Raw genomic sequence first — 25905 nt, 5'->3', positions numbered from 1 at the left:
AGTAAAGAAAATTCTAATGAAAAAAGCTCTTTTTAAAGGGAAAGAATATGATTGTAATTTGACCATCAGGCATATTAAGCACTAGAGACTTTATCTCTTGTCACACAGTAAACCAACAAATAATAAGTTGATGTTAATAAGTTGATAAGTTAACAGTGTAATTTAGTAATCTGTCTCACTTTCACTATATAGGCATTGAAAAAGGCTGTGGCCTTGAAGGAATCAAGATGAATCATATTTAGTATGAAAACATTTGGCTAGCAATTCTGATTATTAATCAAAAACTTTGGCTCTTTGAGCTGGGACATAAGAATAGGGTTGATGTCAATGAAAATGATTAATAATATATAACTGTGTGCTGTGCTTCCATTATAATGTACTTGAAGTCCTGCAGTTATTCATCCTTAAGCTTGTACGGTCTAATTCAGGACTGGTGACCTGAACTTCGATCTAGTTATGGCTTGCAATTGCACTAACCACTCTCTGGTGAGATTTTCTTACATTGCACCGAAGAATAAATTATATGATTAGATGGAAAACTGGCTCATATCCTCTTCTTGATAGGATGATAGCAGCATCAAAGTAATGGTGGGTTGTCTTAGCAAACTGTGAGCATACCAGCAAAATCTTTCAGACATAGGTATTGTCAGTATGTGGCTCTGAGTGTCCTAATTATTTTAGAGATTCTGTGTAGCTGAGTGACTTCTTAATTGAATTACATATAGAATTGTCTTTCTCATTTTCTTGGTAGCTTGCTGGCAGTCTGTTTTTCTTGCATTTTTTTGCGCTGTGTTTAATACTTATATTAGAAAACACAACAAACTTCTCAGGTTTGTGCTTTAACTCTTTGTATCAACACTTGAAAAATATTTTAAAGTCTTCGTGCATTCTTAACTATTTCTAATCTTTTGACCAATTTGTTCAATGCAAGCTGATTTCATTGTATAGCTATCTTGCTATTTGGTCAGCCTTTCATATAGTTCATCTCTTTCCAGTGGGGAAAGAAACCAATTGCTGAGAAAAAACAGATTCAGATTGCTACAAACCAAAAGAGACAGGTGGAGGGGGAGGTTTCAAAATCTTGAGTAGCATGTGTGCCTAGGAAAAAAAATTGCATTCTAATGTGACTTTACTGAATTACAGATCATGATTGTAGACTAACTAGTACGTAAGTACCTTTGTAGGTCTTACGGTAAGTAGGAAATGTGGTATAGTAAACAAAATAATTTCATGAAACAGTTTGTAAAGAGTCTCTTGAAGAATTTGGAAAAACACTCAGTTATCTTTAGAAATTGCTCAGAAATTGCTAGGTGACGTATTATGTATCTTTTTTTCCCCTCCAAAATCTGTTTCTTTTATAGCTGTTTAACAAGATCCCATGGCCAAAAAGTCCCAGAGCAGTTGAGATTTTCACTCTTAGTGGTAAGATCTTCTACCGCCCTGTCTCCACCTCTTCTGTTTGTCACACAAATCCAGCATGTTCTATCATATTTGTACCAGAGGAAGATGTGCTATCTTCATGTGACTAAAATGTAGTCATTTGCTTTTTAAACTGCAGCTGAAGTGTCTCTTACTTCCTTTAACTCTTCTTTCTGCTTGTGTTTGAAAACTTGGAAATACTTTCATGCACCGTGGCGCATTATTATGCGTGCTTTATGATGAAACACTGAACCTCACAGTGACAATTCATTGTTGCTGATACAAATCAGGTTTTGGTGTCTGTTGATAGTCAGTTTGCTTTCATACTCAATTTTTTATGATTCTTCAAAAATACATATTTGTGTGCTTTGTTCTGCCGAGTAAACATTTCTTGCATGCGATATCTTGTTTAGCTTTTTGAATGTTGCATTACTTTATGTCAAAACTTAATGCTGGGGTTTTTTTTCCTGAATATGCAGTTTGTGATTTAAAAAATGTTTTAACAATTAGTTATTTCATCCAGGTGCAAAGAAGAGTCCTGCATAATATGCAGGATTCCATGAAGAAAGAAAAATCTTCCTGAGTGCTTATTTTGTTTGCTTTTATTGGTCTTCGACTGCTGAAAGATTTTTTTTTAAATTTTTTTTTTTGCCATTCCTAGTCCTAGGTACAGATAAATACAAAACTATGTTCTGTGTATAATAGGTGTCTTAAGTTTTTTTAGCACACTGCTTACCAGGTTGAGGTTATACCTGCTATAATACTCCAGCAAAGAACTGAGCATGTTCAGGAGGTCTGTCTTGATGATTTTTCATTTACACTTGTATGAAAGGCTTCCTCTGTTCTAAAACAAGCTTCCTGTGTATATCTTATAGTGTATGAAGAGATCTCAAAGTTAAGTAAGTATAATAAGTATTTGCCATTTGAAGTCAGCTTTACATAGAAAGAATTGGGACAGGTATCATTCAGCAAATTTAGATGTTGAAAATATGGGAAAATTGGGTGTGCACTTCAAATTGATGATATACAGTAAAATGTATACTTTCATGTGTATGTGGTTATAAATACATAAATGTACACATACCTGCACACACACACACAAATATGACCAGTATATTCAGTTTTCTATATTGAAAAAGAGGGGAAAAAATAGTCCATTTTGGGGGACTTCATGTATGTTATTAATAGGAATCTTTTCAGTAGCAGAAACATGCATTTCAAATTAGTTTTAATCCTAAACATGCCTTTGACAATGATGGTAATTTTTAAACACATGCTCTTGCTGAAGATAATGTCAACATAAACAGTCTACAAAAAGTAAAATGTTAGACTTTCCATTCCTTCTGGAAATATGAACTGAACTAGATGTTCTTTTTGGAGTGTGATTTTTTGCTATGAGTCAGTTGAGGTTTTTTAGGATGTCTTTAAGTATACAGTATGGTGTTTATTATTTTTTCATCCATGTTATTAGAAGTGAGACTTGTTCATAGCTGAGTAATTAGAAGAGGGTTATATGTTGAAAGCACCGTCTTACTCTCCTTTTAGATGAGGAGAGACCTAGAAGGTGGCAGTGATTGTGACTAGTTCTGGAGCTGGTTGACCAGCTAAAGCGTGCCACAGGCTGACTAATTAAAATCTTTGAAAGCTTGCAGACTGGGTGGGGTACACCATCTACCACGCAATGCCAGATCATCCCCCTTGCACTCCACATGGACAGCACGCTGCCCTTCACCCACCTGCTAAAGCTCTTGAGCATCTTCAGTATCTGAGTATGTACAACAGTGCATCCAACACCATTCCCCATCCTCTCAGCTACTCAGTAAGGCTGCTTCCTTGTCTCTGGCAAGAACATAGCTTTTGTTTTCCTTCTTTTGCTGATGACTTCCTCTGAAGTCTTTGGTGCCTGCCTGTAAAAGGAAAATTTCACATAGATGTCTATACTGTTTGGGGGGGAAGGCCATTTACTTGATAATTATGATACATGTTCAGTCCAAATCTGTGCTCAGCAAGAGCAAAACTGGTAAGATTCCCTGATCAAACAATATGTCAGGCTGGCATCTGATCTGCATGCCAGCACATCTTTTGGGGTATCTTAATATCTGATGGTAAAGCGAGGCGTTACTTACCAGCTATCAAGGCAGTTTTGAGAAAGGTCTAGAACAGGTCTGTTTAGTTGAAGAACAGGGTAATGGAGATGAACAGAAGTAAGAAGGATTGATTCTTGAAGTTATCCAAATAAAATAAAGACGACCATGTACTCTGGAAAGCTGTGTGTAAAAATGTGGTAATGAGGGCCAACAGAGCATGAGGAACAACTCACAAAAAGGGTCAAAATGTGTAAATCAATAGTATGCTGTCACCGGGAATAATGGTGTACATTTCTGGTCTCTCCCACCTTAGACTGGTTATAGTAAACATAGGAAGAGTTTGGAAAAGAACAGCCAGGATGTTTGAGAGCATGCAACAGCTTACATGCATGAAACAAGTGAGCAAAATAGGGCTTTTAAAGCTGAATGAGCTGACCAAGAGCAGAACATGATCAATAGTATCTTTCTTCTTTTGATTACAAAGTCAAGTGCTTTCATGTTCCTTTCAGAAGTAATGGGGCTAGGGGGAAGAGGTTGTTCCTCCTGTGGAGGAACCAATAGAGCCAAAGGGAGAGAAAATTTCAGAAAATGCTGGATGCAAGAAGTGAGAGAGACATAGCAAGGCTGGAAGATGGCAGCTCAAGCAAAGGTTGCTGAGAGGAGCAGGGATTAGTCATGTGAGGTGAGGCCTCAAGAGATGGCAAGAAGGAACTTACAGAGGACAGACAGGACTGACCAAAGTCCTCTGCAATTCAGAAAGTTGTAGCGTTAGCTGCAACTAAGCAAGGAAGTAAGAACCTCCCTGAAAAATAACATGGGTAGGGAAAGAGCTTTTCCTTCCTCAGTTCTGTCATTTCTAGTCACTTTGAGTTTTCCATGTTGAAAAAGTTTAAAACTGATTTTTAGCAATTCTAATACCAGGCGAGCTCTTTTCTGGGCAGCTCTACCTTTCAATTCTGCAGTCCCATCAAAAAGAAGATGATAATTGTCTGCAAAAATGTTAAATAGCTGTGAAAAGCTAAAGAGAAATAACTGTCATCTACCTGTTCCAGTATAAGACTTCCCAGAAATCAGTTGAAGTGGCTAGATAGAGCAAACAAAATTAGGTGGGGTTTGGTTGGGTTTTTTGTTTTCAAACAGTATGTAGTTAAGCTGCAGAAGTCCTTGCCACAGGATGGTATAGATGGTATCACAGAATGGAAATCCACTTGGAGCTAAAAATACAGACATCACTGCTGGTTCAGGAAACTCATGAGCCACAAGTTGGAGTCTGGAAGACTATTTGGAGAAGGCAGCAATGCATTTTTCCCTAGGCTACGCTTTTGGACACAGTAGGAGATGCCAGAAGCCCTTTGGCCTGATTCAGTACAGTACTTTTGCTCACCTGCTGCTGTTCCACCCAAGTGTACTTGGAGAGGTCATTCCATCTTGTGCGGCTGTGAAATAGTCTGGAGCCTGATCTGCTGGAAACCTCCAGATGGGCCAATATAAGCTCTAATTCCCTCGGGTGTGGAAGAATTCAGAATGATCAAAAAATTGAGATGAATTTTCTAGATAGTCATCTTTGTGATACTAAGCAAAATACTTTAGTGTGATTGCGGTTCAGCTAATTATGCGCTTACGCTGTTCTGAAGTCTGATTTGCAAAAATGATGAGCAGTGATATCAGTAGAAACTAGTCTTTGAGTATTGAAGTGTTTTATAAGCGCTCTAATTCCAAGTTAACAGGTCCTTGACATTTCAGTTAGGTACTCATTTAGTAGACACTTTTGAACCTAATCTTTCCAGGAGTTGCTTATCAATAAGTAAATAAGGTGGTATTGTCCTCCTTACCTCACTGAGGGCCGGGGAAGAGTTCTAAGGAATTGTAAAAGTAAACAGTGAACCATTTTTCTGCTGTAGCGGTGGGCACTGTGTACAGAGTGTGACAAAGAAATGAACAGTCCAAAGTTGTACTTGAAGAGTTAGGAGTACATCGAGTTCCAAGACTGAAATACAGGGATAGACACGATACTGAAAGCTTTTCAGCTCCTGAGTGTGATCATCAAATGCACTAAAAAAGAATATTTTGTAAAAAGGCATTTTACATAGTAAATGCATGTGGCTCTGTAAGACTATATTGCAATGCATGTAAACAAACAAAAGCAACTCAGGTTGCACAAGGGGTTTAGTTTTGCTTGCTTTCATTTTTGATGCTACATTTAAATTTTGAATTATGCTTTTGTGTGTTTGCAGGTTTCAGTTATTTCTTTTGATTCTTTTCCTAATTAGAGGACTTCAGAATTTTAATCTGAAAATGAAGCTGTCAAACAAAACCATCTTATTAATTAAGATTTTTTAATTTAGCAGCTCTGTTGTTTCAGGGTAAGCTTGAAGGAAATTCAGCTCTAATTATTTCAGCTATAACTATCAGAAGTAGAAAAAGAAAAGAAAAAAGAAGAGAGGATGATATTGGAATATGCAGGTATAGGTGACCATGGAACGTCTCTGTTGTGTAGGGCAGGACATTTATTAATACGTATTTATATATTGCCTTGCATAATTTAGACATAGGACTTTATTCCTGTTTTTCTTCTCCCTCCTTTCTTTTAAAAGTCTGGTATGATTAAACTGCTTCAAGAAGAACATGTCTTGTGAAAGACTGAGGAAAGGTATGAATACGCAAGACTGGATGAGAAGAAGAAAAGGAAAAAGGAACTCACTGGAATGTTGGGTGAAGGGTTAAGAAAGTTGTCATTCATAGATAGGCAGCATTCCTGTTTCGTTTTGTTTTCTCACCATTTCCTGAGATAATTTTATTAATTCAGATACATAGTAAATATAAATCATGCAATTTAAAGGAACAGATCTATGATTATATGGTTTGGGGAATTTTTGCAATTTTTATCTAGATCTTAGTAGTCATTTTGAAGCATTTTATATTAAAATAAGAAGAAAGGATAGAATCCTTTGTAGTTTTGAAAGTTAAACAGCTTTCCAGTGAATGAAGCATTACCCACAATGCACCAAATACAGCTGACCAAATCAAAGCTATGGGGTGCTTGTTTTTTAATCTGACATACCTTTTGTTCCAGCTTTGCGTATTTTTTTTTAAATTTATTTTTAAGATGTGACATCCCCAGGACAATTCCTACTATCTCATGCAGGAGAGGCGGGTCTAAATCTTGCTGGGTTCCTTCCTAGAAAAAAAGATTTGTATGTGAAGATCTCTGGATGTAATATTTATTTGAAAATATATTAAGAACATATTTATTTGAAAATGTATTAAGAACAATAGGTCAGGCTGTTTAATGGAAGAAGGAAGCCGTGTGAAGGAGCAGTGCTGAGCAATGTGCTGAACAACGTACATTTGTGATCCTTGGAGTCTTGGGCTGCGTGACAAAGCTTCATCAGCACAGATAAGGTTGCGGGGGTGTTGAAAATTAATAGAGACGTAGCTGGTGTAGCTGGAGTGACAGAATCTCTGTCATGCACGCAGCAAAAAGCCATAGGAGGGAAGTGAATTTGTCAATTCACCTTAGGTTGTTCACAGAGGCATTCGAAGTATTTTGGCAGAAAACCTCCTCCTGTCGGCATACTTTCAATTTGAGGACTCTTCCAGTACAATTTGCTGGTATTCCTATGATAGCTAAGACTGCTTGTGGCAGACAAGCTTGGAATCGGAACTTTAAAACAATGCAATTAATCTTCGTTGAAAACTTGCCTTCCTATTCCTTATTTTAATAGAATTGCTAAGGTGTTTTTTTCATCTGTGAATTTAGTCAATGGAGAATAATTTTGCTTCTCCTGACAGCTTGTGACTGACACTTTGTGGGGAGGAGAAAAAGGATGTTTTTACAGTTAGAGTAAGCTCTTTGCTCTTCTATTTTTAAGCATGTTACTTTAACGTTTGTGTCATTTCGCTTCCTATCATTTTGGTTGCTGCTCACTTACACCTGAGAAAAATGGGAGACGTTGAGGAAGATTTCCAGTGGAAGCAGAAAAATAAAATGTACTAGCTGGGTTGTGATTCTCCCTCACATGACCAGAAGAAAAAAAAAACAAACTGTTTTGCTTTTGGCTGTGCTTGCTACTAAACACCCTGTCATAGTGTGTGAGGTGAGTCACGACTTGTTTATTTATAGTCTTGGCCAATCAAAGCTGAACTCTCTGAACTTCATTCAAGACCAGCAGGCACTTAGGATGTCTTGTAAACATTTGCTCTTTGAGCAAGGAGTGCTCTTCTCGGCAGCAAACGGGACAGGTGCCTGGGTTGTCGCTTCTAAAACACAAAACAGGCTAGAAGATCGTTGCCTGGATTATCTAGATTGGTAGAGAGAGGGAGATAATCCCTTTTTACATCTGAAATGCCAGACAGTGAGGATCTGGGACAAGATGAAAGGTACTGTACGTTGATTCTGATGGCCTTCTTGTGCAGTGCAGTACGGACCGAGGCTTCGTGTAATTAATCTGTGTGCGTGCGCTCCTGAGTTCTCAGCCTAAGATCAGTTTTCTCTGCGTTGTAACAGGTCATCTGATTCTTGAGGCTGCCTCTAACGCTAACCTAAGGCTTCCTGGGAGAGAAGTATTACATCTTAATGTCTGCATAGAGGTTAAATTGTACAGCTCTTATGTGTTTCTTAAACTAAAGCTGAAGGGAAGAAAATACTGGGTGGTTTCTACCTAGTCACTCTTTCCAACCAGGGGACAACTTACAAGCCTCAAAATGTCAGAGACACAAATAGTTTAGTCGGAGCCACGTTACTGACAGAACCATAATTCATTACTCTGAGATAGGGCACTGTGTCCCTTTGAGGTATGCCTGTCTTTCTGAAGTTTAACTTTTATCTTAATTGCTTATAAAACCAACAGTGAGGACAAGAAGCAAGTAGTTGGATCTAAAACTTAATAACAATTTAACAAACACTCTTTTCTCAAATATGATCCAGCACATTCCTATGAAATAAATGCACTAACTAAATTTAGCTAAATAGACAGATTTTAAAATAGGTATTTTAAAAGTCGATGTTATTGATGTTTGGCTATGACAGAGTTTACAATCTAGGTTTATTAAAGTCCACATGGTCTTTCCATAGTTGCAGTTTTTACTGTCCTGATGCTAATCAAAATGTTGGCTCTAAAATGGTGTTAATGAAATTAACAAAATTAAATATTGCAAAAAAAAATTGTCATGTATGTGGAAATACACTTTTTTTTTTTTAGAAGTTAGTTAACAAAATGCCAGAATACAGAGGCAAATTTAAGAAATTACAAGAATCAGAAGCGAGCATTTCATTATGGCTTCGGATTTGATTTCTTCTAGTGAGATTTAAATTTGAACATTTATGTGGATGTTTTTCCGATACGTGTGTCAATGTGGTGTTGTAAGACAGGTGAAATACAGGAGACATTTCTGGTTGTCTGTTGTAGATCAGTATATTCAGGCATGGTCACCTAATTGGATGAGTGTGGGTGAATGGATCCCCAGTGGCATAACTGGGTCTCTGCAAGGGTGGGGTCACCTACGCATTTCCGTTTGCAGGGATCTAAGTTGTGCCCTATATATGACATAGATTAGAAGTAATTGTAGTAGTAGGTAGCATTTTTTCCTTTTCTTTTAGGGAAATGTTGACTCATTACTGAGAGCCACCAAAGTGTTAATTGCTATTCATTAAAAAATGTTCAGCTGGATCTCCAGTTTGTTAAATTGTATATTTTTCAATACAGGAAAACAGCAATATGCATGACATTAAAAAAAGAGGTTTCAGATCATAATCACCGTATTTTTTCTTTTGAATCAATTTGATAAAGGATATGCATCATGTCCTTCCTTGAAAACGTGTAGTGTTTTTTTTTTAAATCAAGATGGGAGAAAATCTTACCAGCTGAGAAGAAAAATAATTTTGAAAAAAAAAATTATTTCAAAATTCGGATTTGGAGGGGGAAAAAAAGCAGCAGTGTTTACCAATATGTAAAAGGATGCAACTGGTATGCAAAGCATACAAGCTTTGTAATATCTAAGCAGCTACCTTTGTTTACAATTCTTTCTCTATAAGGGCTTGTAGCAAGCCTTGGCAGTTAAATAGAAGTAATATTAGGCCTAAACCTCTAAGACTTCTTTTTTTACGAATCAAAGCTGTTTGGGGTTTTTTGTTTGGTTGGGTTTTTTTAAACAAAAAGGATGAATGTTTCTAAAGCAGTAACCTGAAAAAGCATGATAATAGGGCCTGCTCTCCCCATTTATCATTTCTGAAACTACCATTACATTAATTGACGCTGATCCTAGTCCCTCATCCTTTTGTGTCTTTGCTATTGAGCAAAAAGGTTTGAGAAAATAGTTTAATCAAAAGGTTCCGATTTTTTCTGGAATTAATTTGCCTTTTTGTCTTGGTGGTAACTAATAGTATGTAACTGGAGAACATTCCTACAGAAGTGCTAATGAGATTTGGTGGAGGCTGGAATATTTTGGTCCAAGGTAAACAAGAGGGAATAGAAGGAGGAGCTATGGGAACTATACTGGAGCAATATGGGAACTGTACTGAAGCAATTAGTTTTAGAATCGCAAAAGAAGAGAGTAATGTAAATGCACAGATAGTGGGGTAATTTTGAGGGCACACTGAATCAAAGCTACTGCTTTATATATTTTAAAAAGGAGGGCAGTGGTTTCTGTAGAAGCTGTAGAATGAGCTTTGTTCGCTGATCGGTTTCAGCGCGCTGCAGTCCTTGTAGCTCCTTCTCAGATGCAAACAAATACTTCTTAACATCCTCTCCCCTCTTGAGTTCCTGTCCTACTTCAGAAAATATGTAATATTGTGTCACAAGTGTATTTCATGAACGTTAGAACATCATAGTTAAAGATGTGGCATTGGTCAATAGTCTGTTAGTCATACTGTGAATTTAAATGTATAATAAGCAAAGGAACATACGTACAAATCCTTCTTAGTAAGGCTAGTAAAAAAGCTAAGAGTTGTGAAGATTAGGTACCCACTCATATCTTCTGTTTTGTTTTGTCATATGATCCTGGGCAATAGCAGATCAAGAACAGTGAGGAAAGATGTGGTCAAAGGTAAAGGATTGAAAACAGTTTAGCATAAGGACAATATTTTCCCCCAGTAATTCTTTATCATCAGGTCCTCTATAGTTTTGGTGTAAGATGGTATAATTTATTTAAAACAAAAATAAAAAATTGACAACTCATGAGGAATCTAATGATGGTCAAGAATGTATATACTGTGAATAATCAGTCCTGAAGTGGTGGAAGCACATAGCTGTAGGTGCTTCAAAGAGATACTGACGTGTAACTTCCTCTACCAGAACAATGTCTGTGGTGTTCTAATCTGTGTCACCTGCCTATTATTGAAGAGGATGGTGCACTAAACTGTTAGCCAGGAACCTTTTATAACTTGAGTAAAAATGGGAAAGAAAGCTAAGTTATTTTGAACCAGTTGATTTTGAACTACAGTCTTACAGTGCATGACCTTTCTCAGTATGTGCTCGGACTTAGAAAAATGGAGATCCAGTGTAAAGTCAAATCTGCATGTTATTTAATTACTCAAAGCATGTTGATTTGTAATTATATAAGAATATTTGTTTCTTCTGCTAGTATTAGTTAATAAAGTGGAAAGTATTTGACTTCCTTTTATGATTGAATTCAGTGCACAAATGTAGGCAACAAGTGGTTAGCTCATGCCAGGAACTCTAGTAATGCAGTAATGCTTCAAAGTAAATGGTCACCTGCTCATACAAAATACATTAAAACCCATTGAAAAGAGTCAGAATGAAGTTCCACACAGAAAGAGTTAAAGCCGCCTTGTAATATTACACAAAAAGTCGTTTTCATGTTTTTGTGGGTTAAAAGTATTCTTTGTCTGGCACTTGAAAATCCAGTTTTCCGTTTTTTGTGCAGCTGCCCTGCAACTCAAGGAATGCTCAGCTCATCTTTCCTAGCTGTTTGACTTTGAGAGGCCTTGAACTAGGAGTATCCCAGCTGAAGAATGTGGAGGCTGAAAGAGGAAAATGAATTGATTTTGTGAAAAAGGGTTAAAAGAGTTGTCTTTGCAGGAGAAAAATAAATGTGAAAGAATTGCTTCCAACAGCTGGGCAGAGCTGTTTAAAGTTCTGCAAACAGAACTTTACGCTCTTGTTGATAGAAACCAGTCGTCCTTACTTTTCTGAACAAAAATAGTGCAATAAAAATGTCTCTTTTGCGTTACCAGTTTCTATTACAAATGGGAAGCTGACCTGGAGGATCCCAGTCCTTGTACTGTCTTGGTAAAAAGACAATAGCACGTAGTAATAGCATTATAGTCTTTGCTAAACAGAAAGCAAGTCTATAATAGTATTTATGTGGCACTGAAACACTCAATTTTCATGCAAAGAGACATTTAAAAATCTACGCTTATTGACTAAGTCGTGACTTTGGACTAATAACACTTGACTATCAGATCACATTTCACATTTTGAATGACCTCGAACTGGAGTAGCTGGTGTTCTTCTCAGGGGAGCTGGACAAGGGTAGTACCGGTCAAAGGAAGGGTTTCCCATGAGAGCTGACCTATCAGTTTGCTTAGAAGAGTCTGTGTAGAGGAGCTGGACAACGAAATGCTCCAAGTTTAGTTGGAGTATGTTTTGTTTATTTCAGCAGGACATTCAGCAAAAAGTGACAACATTTAGTACAGTCTGCTGTGTTGAGGAACTTGTGTGCTGGAATCACCTTCAGAAAAGTTGTAGTTAACCAGTTTGTATCTGATCAGGTAAAGACAGACAGTACAGCTCCTTGTTAAGACTTTGTAAGATGACTAATGTTATACTTGAATAGAAGAGATGAGCACATACCCTCCAAAATAAAATCCTGGTAGTAATGGGTCATTTTTTTTTTTTTTTTAAGCAACCTGGAGGACAAGATGCGTTCTCCTGTCCCTTTGCAGAACACTTGAGTGTATTTTTATAACAATGGGATTGCTTTTATTTTCAGAAAAGTTTGTTCTTGATTAGTAATATAAGCAAAAAATACCTTCATTTATGGGATTGATATTGTTTAGCAGCACACCAGTGGTAAAATGTTCCCATGTCAGTTGAACAGAAGAAAATACCATTATGACTTCAGTTTAACACACTGTGCAAGAAGCGTATAAAGTCAGGGATGAAAGGTTGCTTACATTATGTTTTGTTGAAAGTCACATGTCCTGACCAGTCTGCTGTGTAGTCCTTTGAGAAAAACACATCTAGCCTCATCAAATGCTGATTATTTAAACATATTTCTTGTACAGTAATATTACTGAAAAATGTTCTTGGTCAAGAAATAAAAGGGGCATGCATGTTACTGAAAGCTGTGAAATAAGATATTTTTTCGGCTTTTTATTGCACACTTTCCCCTGGAAAAAAAAAACAGTAACAGCAAATTGGACTGACTCACTGTTAATAAAAAGCACAAAACTGAAGTGTCAGATGAAGATAGACAAGGTCAGAAAGAAAACACTTTAAAAGCTTGAGAAGCAATGTTGCACGGTATTAACAGAATTCATTTAGTTCTTAGAAATTATGTATTTGAACTATAGGAGAGGTGATAATTAAAGGAGATTTTTGGATTGGGAAATGTTTTTAGTTACTCTTTAAGGTTGGTAACCGCATTCTCCAGCTTCAATTTAAAAACAAAATCTAACTTTGTATATCTTAGACATTCCAAGTGTGCCCAAGCCTTAACATTGAAGGGATGTCAAATGTGATCGGTTAAAGGATGTTTGCCACAGTATTACATGTTGGTGAAAAGCCTAAACCTGTGCAGCACATATAGATTAGCAATGGGAAATAAAGTGCATATGCATATCTACAAGCTGGAGAGATTTCTACTAGAAAAGCTTTGTAGAGTTTGTAGCAAAAAGTTTGTAGATGAAAATGCGCCCTGAAGTTTGAGAACAGAGTGTATTTGTGGATGATTCCTGTGTTCCTCGTTCTTTCAGTGATACAGCATCCTTTCGTGGAACTCTTTGAAGCAAGCAGGACTTTACATGGTGCCCCAGTGATTCATTTAAATTGCAAGTCTTGTTGACTTGGTCATAGCCACGTGACACAAATATAATTATTTCAGTATACCTAATGATTGCATAGGATCCAAAAGTGGCACAGGATAAAGCACAATTCTACATAATCACCTTTTAAATTAGCCACATAGTTCATTAAGGTGCTATGCTGTGAGTTCAGTGGTGCCTTGCTATTATGTCTTTCCACGTAGTGCACATAACATTCACAAATTTGTTACATTGTATTACAATAAGGTTAATCAATATTACATTGTTAGATTTTAGAGGTTTTGCCATTGATACTTTAATACACTTAACTGTAAAATGTGCTTTTTACACTTTTATATTTTGGAGAGAGAGGGATGGTTATTTTCATTTTGAGTATGTGGTCACCTGAAATTTAAATGTAAAAAAACATATAAAATGTTTTTCACAAACTTTTTTTATCTAAATACTATTTTATATCCCTTATCTCTGTACCTGAATAATTTAGAAGACAAATTTTAAAATATATTTTTGGCATAGGTGTACAGGTATAAAATGTTTGTTTCAAAGAAGGGTAACTGCATCATTATAATCACTCCCTTCTGCACTGTGGTGAGTCCTTTCCTTACAGGAGAGACCTGTGAAAGCTCTGGAAAGGTAAACCTGCTTGATTGGGTTTTGCTAACAGTTTATACATTTGATTTCATTTGGTCAAGTTTCATACTGAATTCCTGGTTGCCTATGAGGTTTGTCCTTAGATATCCACATCCCTTATAGCTGCATCATTCTATAAGCTCTAGATAGTACTTTTTAAAAGACTACAAAATAGCCATATTACCTATATTTTGATTTACATATCTTTGGGAATGTAACTTTCAGCTCTTCCACCTTGACTAATACATTCTAAGTTACCCTTAAAATTACAGAGTTTGCACACGTGTCAAGCATGTGTGGTTACAGTTGGGAAATCAAGAAGGTTTAGAAGCTCTGTAATTACTAACTCTTTGTTTATGTAGGTGCAGTCCTTCAGATCCACCACATCATGGTGTACTTTGTCACTGCTGCAGTTCTGAGTAGCGTATCTACGTGCAGATACATATAAAACTGTGTACACATAATTAAAAAAAATCCAGCACATCACGAAGAGATCTTTAAACCAGTAACATGAGAGCTACTGACCTTTCTGAGAGCAATGTGACGGGGCTTTGCTTGAACAGATGTCTAGATACAAAATGAGAGCATGACACCATCAGTCATTTTTAGAGAATGTAATGCCACTGACTCTTCTGGCCAGAGTTCGTGACTGTGATGGGTTGAAGCATCTGGGGCAGGAGGGTGTTTTGTTTTTTTTTTTTTTTGCAGCTACTAGGTAACAGTTTATGTATTTGCTCAGTTTTAGAAATGATGCAGTAGGTAGTCAGGAGGATATGAATAATTAATTTTCTCTCTGAACACCTTCAGTCTTATTGACAGTAGTTTTAGAATAGAAGTGTAGTACTTTATATCAAACTCAGGATACGCGATGGGAACATAAAACTTTATTCTTTCTAAATCGTGCACAAAAACCTTTGAAGGTGTTCAGAGAGAGTTGGCTGCTTAAATCCTCAAAGGAGCACCTGGACAGGAGTCCCAAAAGCTGTTTTGGCAGGAAGTATAGGGTTCACATTTAAGTCATTTATTAAGGTACTGTAAGTAACTCCACTAATATTATGCTGAGGTGTTTTTTTATGTTCTTGATTGACTGATGTTGTAGTCATGCACTCCACGTTCATCATCTACATCACTTCACGTATATTCTTATTTTCCTTTTTGTCTTTAAATGTGATCATTGAAAAATTAATTTGTCTGAAGTACGCATCATTATGTGTCTTGTCAGATTTTGATCTAATGCAGGTTTAATGTTTCTCTACTATCTTTGCATACGTACAGCTATATGTTTGTGCCTCCTTTCTTTGTCCCTCCCCCTTCACCAGGATCTCAGTCGCTGCCCCCTTGTTCGAGCCCTCTGGCCTCTGGGTAACACTGCCGCTCAAGTGGGCTCTGAGGAGAAGGGACGGGAGGGACAGAGGGGGAGAAGGGACGGGAGGGACAGATGTTGCCAGGGCTGGTAGTTGTTGGGAGGCGTGAACAAGAAGAGGCACCATGTGCGTCTGATTGTCGTACTGAAGATCAGCAAGCTGACTTTCTTAGACCTCTAGTTGCCTAAGATCAGAATAAGGCTTCAAAATAGGCCCTGGTGTTCCTTGTAAAATAGAAAAGTGTGGCTATAGTAGAACTGACAAAGGTGTCTCGTGATTTCTTGTGGCCTACAAGAAACTGCCAAGTATTCTTTTGCAGAGCAAGCTTAATAGTGGGTTTGTAATGTTTTGAAGCAAACTTCATCTGTACCATCCGCTCTCCTCGCTTGGCTTCTTCTTTGTCAATGCACCAGATGCGGACCATGGGCCCAAAGCATCTAGCAATACATTTTATCTGCACTGCAGCTCATACTTTCAACATCTTTTCAACTTGGCAAGAGAAAGCATTATTAACAACCAAGAGAAGCAACTCCAGAGAACTTTCCCTGCAAATGTGCCATTTTTCTGCATAATTTGCATGTTTGTTTTGAATTGTTATTACTTACCCCAGTATGCCTTGTTGTATCTCCTCCTCTTTAATCTATATTTTCTTTATATTGGTGGTTAGCATATATGAAAATAGTTTGCATTATTACTGTAGTTTATGCTTTTATCTCCCCCCCCCCCATTTTTGCTATTAACTTAAACTTAGTAAGCCAACTATCTACAATTGTCCTATGTATTTAAAAGCTCTGTTTTGACAGTAGGCATCAGGCCTATCCATTTTCTCTCTTTGTGCTTCCACGAAGTTCCACTTTGATTGTCAACAATTTTAAATAAACGATAGGAGTAAAGTCTGTAAAAGGATTTTGTAATTCAGAATACTGTCATAATAGTAGTTTTCAACACTAGAATAAACAGGCAACTCTTAAAATACATATTATTAATGCTGCAGAATTATTTACAAAAGCTGGAAGTGATGTTTCTTTAAGGAGAGTAGCCTGTCCATAAAAATTGCAGTTCTCATAAGACAAAACCCTTGTATACTACTTTTCTCAAGCCGCTAATTATCAGAGAGGATGGAAATTGAAATCGCTATTGTGGATGGGAGGAGGACAAAAAGTTCTGTGTAACATTGCTAATCCCTCCTGCTGGGTTCCTGCAGTGTTCTCCATGAGTTATTTCATGGTTTTATTTACATCCTCTGTCAGAGGCAGATACCTGAATGCAGTGCCATGCATGGCTGGAAAATATGTTGCATTTTCTCTGTCTTACAAAAGTCACCTAGTCCAAGACATGAGACTCTCATCCTATGAGTTTCAGGTACACTATTTAAAAAAAAAAAACACCTCACCCTGAATATTTTGTAATGTAAGAGGAAATCACAGTACTGCAATACTATAAATACTATACTACAATAAAGTCAGGAATAGGGCAACAATTTGGGTTTTGAACTTTAATCAGTTTTACACCGTTGTTGAATATGAATCCTCCATGCATGCTATTTATGTTCTGTATGAAATGGCTCCCAAACCTTGCTGTAATACCGATGTTGCTGTGTCACCACCTCGTGGCGAAGTTGCTGTACGGTAGTTAAATATAGAGGAAGATGAAGTTTCTCCATGTGTGTTTAACTGGACATTTTTGACCGAAATTATTCCTGACGTTTTACAAAAATGAAGCTGTGGAGACTATGTATCTGAAAATAGGAGAAGGTGGCTAACCTCCATTATGTTAGGAAAGCAGCTTCCAAGTAATCAATATGTCTGCAGTGCAACAAAAAAGAAGGTATGTAACATTCCCATGTACAATAAAAATGGCTATCATGTATGTGGGAGAAGAAGACTTATTCCTGGCTTAGATGTAAGTATTTAAAAATTCACAAATTTAAATGTGGGCAGCAGCTGGACCAAGTGTACAATTCAACATAAGCCCAAAATCCTCTTATCCTGTGCGTTTAGGAGAAATGAGAGCAAGAATTTATAATTGTAAGAAAAAGTGGCTTTAGACCTTGCTGAATTGGATGTCAGACATGTTGTCTGGGGGTTGGCTGAAATGTTAGTTAAAGATTTTAAGGAGAACTTAAGTTTGGTGTTCTTTTTGCTGAGACATCGGATTTGAAATTCAGAGTTCCCTTTCTCCTTTTATCATAGTTTGTAAAATAGAAGTGACATAACTTTGGGTTATACAACTGAAAATTTATAAACAGATTTTTTTTTAGTTGGAAAATAAAGTGAAATAGACATTTATATATATAGTTACTTATAATTTGCCTAGTCTTGTTATTAATCTGTGACCAGAAATCTGAGGTAATAATGTAATCCCAGACTTTTTGTTTGATGTTAGAATGTAATAAACGGTGTGGACTACATTATTTTACTTGCTATCATGATTCATTGATCAAAGCTTCTGCCTAATTTAGGCCACTTGACCCTTTTAATAACGGTCCTTTCAGTGCTGTTAGTATATCTTGCATGCTGCCATTTGAGAGATCACTCCCCTTTCAGTGCAGTATCAGCGTATAGCCCTAGCCCTACAAAGAGAAGCAAGTTGGAAGCTTATCTTTTCAGGAAAAATCAGTATGTCTCTTGTAGTCCAGTGCAATTATACATGTAACTTTCAAGTAAATAATTTCCAGAATTCAAATCCATTTTTCCTTCAACCGTTATCTCCTTGGGCTGTGTAAGTAAACCGGTTGCTCTTGCTAGAAAGATCTGCATTGCAGTTCTTGGTCCAAGTGGCATGTGAACTCATGCCCATATAAAAACATTACTGTACACTGTTGCTTTATAGACTGAAAAAGTAAAAAGTAACATGAGGGAGCAAAATTTTTTTTAAGCACTTTTTAAAAAACCCTGATTTTTAGTTTGTGGGTTCCTCCAAGTTTGTGAACTGTCCTGGTTTCAGCTGGGATAGAGTTAACTTTCTTCTTAGTAGCTGGTATAGTGCTGTGGTTTGGATTTAGTGGGAGAATAATGTTGATAACACGCTGATGTTCTCGTTGTTGCTCAGTAACGCTTATCCTAAGCCAAGGACTTTTCAGTTTCCCATGCTCTGCCAGCAAGCAGGTGTGCAAGAAGCTGGGAGGGAGCAGAGCCGGGGCAGCTGACCTGACCTAGCCAAAGGGGTATTCCATACCATAGAACACCATGCTCAGTATATAAACGGGGGAGTTGGCCGGGGGGGCGGATCGCTGCTCAGGCATTGGTCAGCGGGTGGTGAGCAATTGCATTGTGCATCACTTCTCTTTTCTTGGGTGTTATTTCTTTTTTTTTTTTGTTATATTCCTTTTCACTACTACTATTATTATATTATTATTATTATTATTATTATTATTATTATTATTATTAGTTAGTAGTGTATTTTATTTTACTTTAGTTATTAAACTGTTCTTATCTCAACCCATGAGTTTCACCTTTTTTTTTTCCTCCTCTCCACCCCACTGGGAGGGGGAAGCAGCTGCGTGGTGCTTAGTTGCTGGCTGGCGTTAAACCACGACAGTGAGTTAGTTCTAGGAGATCTGCAAAATGTTTATGAGGAAAAATAAGCCTATTTGGGTAGGGTTAAATTTGCTATGTAGGGATCCACATCTGTTTTGAAAAATGTTAGGTGTTAAGCAAATTAAAAAGCAGTACTCTAATTTTAAGTATCCACCATTATGTCTGTCACTTACAGGCACAAAACCCCAAAGTAACACCTGAGCCAGGGGTCTCGATAGCCTGTGGACATCAGGACTGTTGTATATGTGCATCAATATTGCCAGTGGCTCACAAAACTGCAAACATATGTTCAAAAACTTTAAAATCTTCATGGCTTTCCTTATATCAGGAAATGAGAGACATGAACAAGTTCATATCCTAAAACATAATGGCGCCTCATTAGTAAGAATGAACATTAAATCATAGCTAATAAAATACAATACAGCAAAGGTAGGTTATGCGTGTGTCCTCAGTAGAGAAGGTAGACAAAAGCAACCTACTAACCAGCTTTCAACTGAGAGAAGTCCAAATGCTCATGATGGCTTTTAATTTTTACAATATGTGCCAATAAAAATGACTAAGCAATCTGTTGTTGAACAGATATTAACGTGGAAGTTTTTAATCACTACAGGTATTTTTACAAGTGATGATAGATAATTTTTTTTTTTCAGTCTTCTGTTCACTACAAAAAAAAAATTATATCTTGTTATTCCTAATATGAAAGCAAATGTTTAAATGTTACTTTTGAACACCAAGTTCATACAGGGTAAAGTTTGAACAGCATAAATCTCGTCAATCACTTACTGATGCTTGCTAAAATTTAAGTTGTCCCAGGGAAATATCAGAGGGCATTTGCATTATGAATAACATGAACTATTAACAGGGCCTTGTGGTGTTTTAGTAGCTAAATAGCAGAGTAATTATTTGGAAATACGAGTTGGCAGTTTGATCTGACAGTCTATGTATACGTCCTTATTGCTACACACTGACCCTTGTACATTCATTTTTTTCATAATGTAGTTTTTGATTTATCCTGTAATTTGATCCACCTATGACAAAAGGTTTACTATTAATGCAATGATGCATTGGACATTTAATGGATTATGTATCCAAGTAAAATGACCGTGGGATTGTTTATGGCTGACTTGCATTCACTGTGATCAAAGCTGTGTGTACTGAGCAGTGAATTATGCAAAATACAACTGTCTAAAGCTGGTGCAGAATATACTTCAGATTTTCAGTATTTGCATGGTGGTACATCCATACTTTGTACCAGTTTGATTTGACATTGACTGGCTTGTGTATGTTTTTACTTTCATTTGTTGTTTCATAAAATGTCTTTGTTGTAGATGTTTTGTCTACTCCAAAAAGGTATACGATGTGATCATTTAAACTGGCTATTGTCTAAACTGACCAGCCCCAAATTAGATACCTATGCTTTCTCATGTTTTTCAGCAAATTCTTCAGTACAGTTTTTTAAATTTTATTAAAAGGACTGAACAGTCACAAGCTAAGCTTTAGAAACAGTCCTTTCAATATAATAACAAAAAATCAGTAAGGAAATTAATGTAAACATCAAGACTTCAAGAGCAATTTCTTTTTTTCCTAAGATGGATAAAAATCTCTTATGGATCACGATAGGTTGCAGAACAAGACAAAAAATAGAAAAGAAAAAGCACAAGGATTATATGCATGAAATTAAATGTATTAATATGTGTGGACATCCTGTGGCAATGAAAAGTACTGTGGTATATTTTTTTAAGAAAAAATAATATTAAGAAACACGTTTGGGGTTCAGTAGGTTAATTGAGATGACAAATGTGCCTTGACCTTGGTGTTTTCATATGGCCAGAAGGAATAAGCAGTAGTTTCTTCCATAATTGCTTGTATAGACTGAGAATTGCTACTACTGAGCAGAATTTTTTTGATTAAAAAAGATCAAATTAGCCCAATATAAAATATGTGGAAACAAGCACAGGTTTCTGTAGCATAACAGCAGCCATTGGATCGCTGGAGGCTATAGTGTTACAACATGGTGTTTTCAATCAGTTTCAACTTTTATATGAGCTATAACCAAAGTTGTTGGGTATTTTTGTTTGTTTTATTCAGCTGGAAAGTCATCAGTTCCAGGCAAGACTACAGACCCAGAATAAGTCAGTGCATTTCTGAAACACTGATGAATTTATTTGTATTTCTTCAAGAAATGTCCCACTTCAAGGAACAAAACCCTGGCAAGGTAAGCGCTCCCAAGTAAGATTAACAGTTCGATATTGTTTAATAAAAAGGTGAGATAGATTTTTTATAAAAGCAAGCAAGCAAAAAAATGAAAAATAAAATACACATTATGATACATTCAGTCATGAGTTTCAGCTGACTTTTTGCTGTGGAGAACACAGGTAGGTCATCAGTGAGCAAAGCTGCTCACAGTCAAGTTTATAGCAACACAGTCCCTCCCCTTACAGCTGCTGGAACCTCACCAGTCATTCCATGGAAAGGAAATTTATAACATCACAATTCAATAAAAACTTGAAAAAGCAGGAAAAGTATACAGTTCCTAAACATACACATGGGTTTTTTTCCAAATAACTAGTTTTCAGGAATAGCTGCACAAGTATTACATAATAGAAGAGAATTCCTCATATTTTATTGTGATAATTTTTCTTCTACACAGATATAGTTGGTGGTTTTGGTTTTTTTACTGGAAAGACTGAGCTGGAGAAACCAGTTCATGAAGAGGCAAGCAAGAGTAAGGTTTCTTCCTTCCAAATAGGAAGAATATCATGTAGTTCTAGCCAAAAGTGAAGCAGCTTTCTTTTCCAAAGAAAAATATAAATAATGTAGAAGTATGTCATGTCAATAGTAGATTTCATTTTTATATTTGTATTGCTAAATACAATTTAAAAGGAGATTAGGAGGCTGCTTCTCCTGTTTTGATCTCAATTAACTTTGCCACAAAATCTTTCCTCAAAACAGGCCCTTCAGAATTAGCAAACAGGAAGTATGTAGTACCACACTCAAATATTAGAAGTTTAGAGTGAAAATACAGATGAGCAACAGGATGAAATACATTTCAAAGATGAATAAATTGTACAAAAAGAAGTTACATGTTTAGGATAATAAAGTTATATTTAAAAGAAGTATGTGTATATTGAGGTAAGGAAATGCAGTATCAGTATACACAATCCTATAATTTTGTCATGTGGTAACATGACACATTAACTGTATTTTAAGATATATCTAATCCTGATTTAGAAAAGCTAATTTTGACAGCATGTTTTCCTTTCTTTTTCCTGACCTCATTCTCTAAGCCATGTCATTATTTTACTGCTATAACTACAAGCAAATTAGGCACTGATGGTGTGTGCAAAATTTCTTTGAATTAACCATTTTATTGCAATTCAGCTCCAAAAGCAAATGGATTCTTTCCGTAAACTTTCAACAGATCAATTCTGTACTCAGCATTGTGCAGTTGTGAAAGATGCACTGTATGTCTCAGCCACCGCAGAGGCCGAATTTCAAGTTTTATACTGAAAATTCAGCTCAGTCTTGTTGTTAACGGGGATGCTAGAGTAGCCAGCAAGCATCAAGAGAATGCTTGCCAGTATATGAGAGAAAACAGTTTCACTAAGCAACAAAACAGGGGAGAGAACTGTACTTATAGGAAGGGTTTTTTGCTTTTGTAAGCATGCAGAAAGTATGCATTGTAATATTTCAATTAGTGATTTGGGTTTTTTCCTGCATATCAACTGTTTAGCCTTTCTTTGTGTAATGAAGGTGAAGTAATTTCTAGTAATTTTAGCAATAACCATGAGCTTGTTACACCTTTACAGTAAATGAATAAAAATAGCATATTTTTATAATAGAAGAGGGGGTACATCCTAATTAGCCAAAATGGGCTGTTTGATGCTTATTTGCACCAGAAGTGTTAAAGTATTTCCTAATTTAAAAAAAAAAACAACTTCAGTTTTCCACTGCATTCTAGATTTCATTTAGCATGCAACATTTTTCTTTTGCAAAACGATCTACATATTTAAACAGTGGAAGTGTTAATGACCAATTTTAATGTTTTTGCCAGTTTTGCCTATTAGTCTGCAGTGTATGTACATTTTTCACTGTCTTGGGAAGTTACATTCCTGGAGTTGTCCTCTCCTATGTCCTGCGTAAGTATAGTCTCTTTTTCAATCATGATTTATGTATGTGGTTTGCTCATTATTTGGTCTCTGCGTAGGGAGTATTTGTTTATTTGTTTATTTATATTTACACACACGTGCAAGTTTGCAGACGACACCAAGCTGAGTGGTGCGGTTGACACGCCTGAGGGATGGGATGCCATCCAGAGGGACCTGGACAAGCTTGAGAGGTGGGCCCATGTGAACCTCATGAGGTTCAACAAGGCCAAGGGCAAGGTCTTGCACCTGGGTCAGGGCAACCCCTGGTATCAATACTGGCTGGGGGATGAGTGGATTGAGAGCAGCCCTGCCGAGAAGCACCAGTGGATGAAAAGCTGGACATGAGCTGGCAATGTGCGCTCGCAGCCCAGAAAGCCAACCGTATCCTGGGCTGCATCAAAAGAAGCGTGGCCAGCAGGTCCAGGGAGGTGGTTCTGCCCCTCTGCTCCACTCTGGTGAGACCCCAGCTGGAGTACTGCATCCAGCTCTGGAGTCCTCAGCACAGGAAGACATGGACCTGTTGGAGTGGGTCCAGAGGAGGGCCACGAAAATGATCAGAGGGCTGGAGCACCTCTCGTGTGAGGACAGGCTGAGAGAGTTGGGGTTGTTCAGCCTGGAGAAGAGAAGGCTTCAGGGAGACCTTATAGTGGCCTTTCAGTACTTAAAGGGGGCTTATAAGAAAGGTGGGGACAGACTTTTTAGCAGAGGCTGTTGCAACAGGACAAGGGGTAATGGTTTTAAACCGAAAGAGGGTAGATTTAGACTAGATATAAGGAAGAAATGTTTTACAATGAGGGTGGTGAAACACTGCGACAGGTTGCCCAGAGAGGTGGTAGATGCCCCATCCCTGAAAACATTCCAGGTCAGGTTGGAGGGTGCTCTGAGCAACCAGATCTAGTTGAAGCTGTCCCTGCTCATTGCAGGGGGGTTGGACTAGATGACCTTTAAAGGTCCCTTCCAACCCAAACTATTCTATGATTCTATGATATATATATATACACATATGTATGTAAGTTCTGACAAGTGCTTTTTGTCATATGCAAGTCAGCTTACAAGTTTTTTCAGCGTGTTGATTCTGGCACAATGTTGCATAGTCATGTTTCTCAGGTAGAGATATCAAAACCAGACTAAATCAAGATAATGGTAAATGTTATAGCGATCATAAATCGTGCCTTACTGGAAGTAAAAAAGGTGTCGATTGATATGAATACAATGGTATTTTCTGTGACAAGTAGGAATGGCTCCTAGAAACTGGGTTTGACATTAACAGTTTGTCTGACATGGGCATTTCACAGTGCGTTTTTATGTAAAACTAACTGTATTATGTAAAATCAGTAGTTCCCTTATGCAAATGCATTGTTTAAGCTTTATTGAGTAACTTCTTATAAAGCGATATTTCAATACAATTTTTCTCTTTGTCTTCATTTTTATCACAGTATTGTGTGCCTTTTTATGTCCCTTCCTTAAGTGCAATGAATTTGGACAGAAAGTCTGCAACAAAATTAAGACAGTTCTGATGAAACTAGATTTCGGAATAGTGGAATATATCAACCAGAAGAAAAAAGAGAGATCTGGTGAGTAATTAAGTATAGTCCCAAGTAATATATTTCTGTATACAGAGGAAATTTTATTCACATTGCAGACAGTTTGGTTTGTCCTGTGAAGCCAATTTTAAAGGTATTTCTTGCTTTGAACGTGGCTACCATTCTTAGCTTTATAAGGAGTGATAATGTATGTCAGATGTCTGGGTATGGTAAAAAAAAAAAAAATTTTTTCATGGAAGGAAGCAAGACAAGACTGATGGTTCCTTTCATACTTGATTAGATGTATTGCTTGTAGGTCTTCAGAAAAAACTATTTGCTGTAAGTATGCAATGTTTAGGTAAGGCAAACTTATCCAGGAGAGAGACTCACTGAAGAACACAAAATACGTACATAACAGAATTTTCAGTAAGAGACTGAACTCTGTTCCAGTATCTAAATCTGCCTTGTTTTCACTCGCAACAGCAACAAGAATTTGTTTTCCTCCCCAAATACTCAATAAGCATTTAAGAATTGCAGTAGGGTAATAGCTACAAATTAATGGAACTTTTTAGTTAGAAAGAGGATAAATCAGTTTAAAACAAAATCTCACCTATCTCACCTGAAATCTTTATAACATTGGAAACTTTTAGATTTTAAGTAATAAAGCTATTTCAAGAAAAATATTTATATGATGATGTTATCTTTAGTTTGCTTTTTGTGTGTGCTACAGTTTTGGTAATTAAACCTTTGTAGTGTAGTCACATTACTTGCAGGTAGCCTACCCTTTTTAGTTAGTGTTATATCAGTAGATTTCATATGTGCTTTAAAACATGCATTTCTTGTAACAGTTCATCATACAATGTGCTGTTCCTAGACACAAGGGGAACCATCTGCCTTTTCCCCTTCTCTTACATATAATGCAGTAGTTGCTGGAAATAAGGAATAATGCATTGAAAATTTTCCTTCGTGTATTACCCCACCTTGTCCTACTCTTAAGTGAAACTGGCAGAGAGAGAGATCAGACTATTGTTTCATAAATTTCATAAGCCAGCACTGGGAAAACAGTTGAGGTTAGATTCGTTCTTTCCTGCCTCTCACCCTCCAGTTTAATTTAACCCAGACAAGTTCCCTACCTTGCTTCACCACTTGGGTTCACCACATGGGTTCACAAAGCCCTGTACTGGCACAA

General features: G+C 37.0%; 1 protein-coding gene across 1 annotated transcript in view; it reads left to right on the top strand.

Moving 5' to 3' along the window:
* Positions 1-25905, top strand: part of RETREG1 (reticulophagy regulator 1) — a 72805-nt gene that overhangs the window by 37630 nt on the left and 9270 nt on the right. Inside the window, 3 exon segments of the mRNA XM_050891801.1 lie at positions 21134-21260; positions 23100-23184; positions 24630-24767. Coding sequence (XP_050747758.1) covers positions 21134-21260; positions 23100-23184; positions 24630-24767 — 350 coding nt within the window.

Source organism: Gymnogyps californianus, chromosome 2 (genome assembly GCF_018139145.2).
Source record: "Gymnogyps californianus isolate 813 chromosome 2, ASM1813914v2, whole genome shotgun sequence".
In the NCBI taxonomy this organism is placed as follows: domain Eukaryota; kingdom Metazoa; phylum Chordata; class Aves; order Accipitriformes; family Cathartidae; genus Gymnogyps; species Gymnogyps californianus.
Note: the sequence above shows the minus strand (reverse complement) of the source record. Positions and strands in the feature narration are given on the sequence as shown.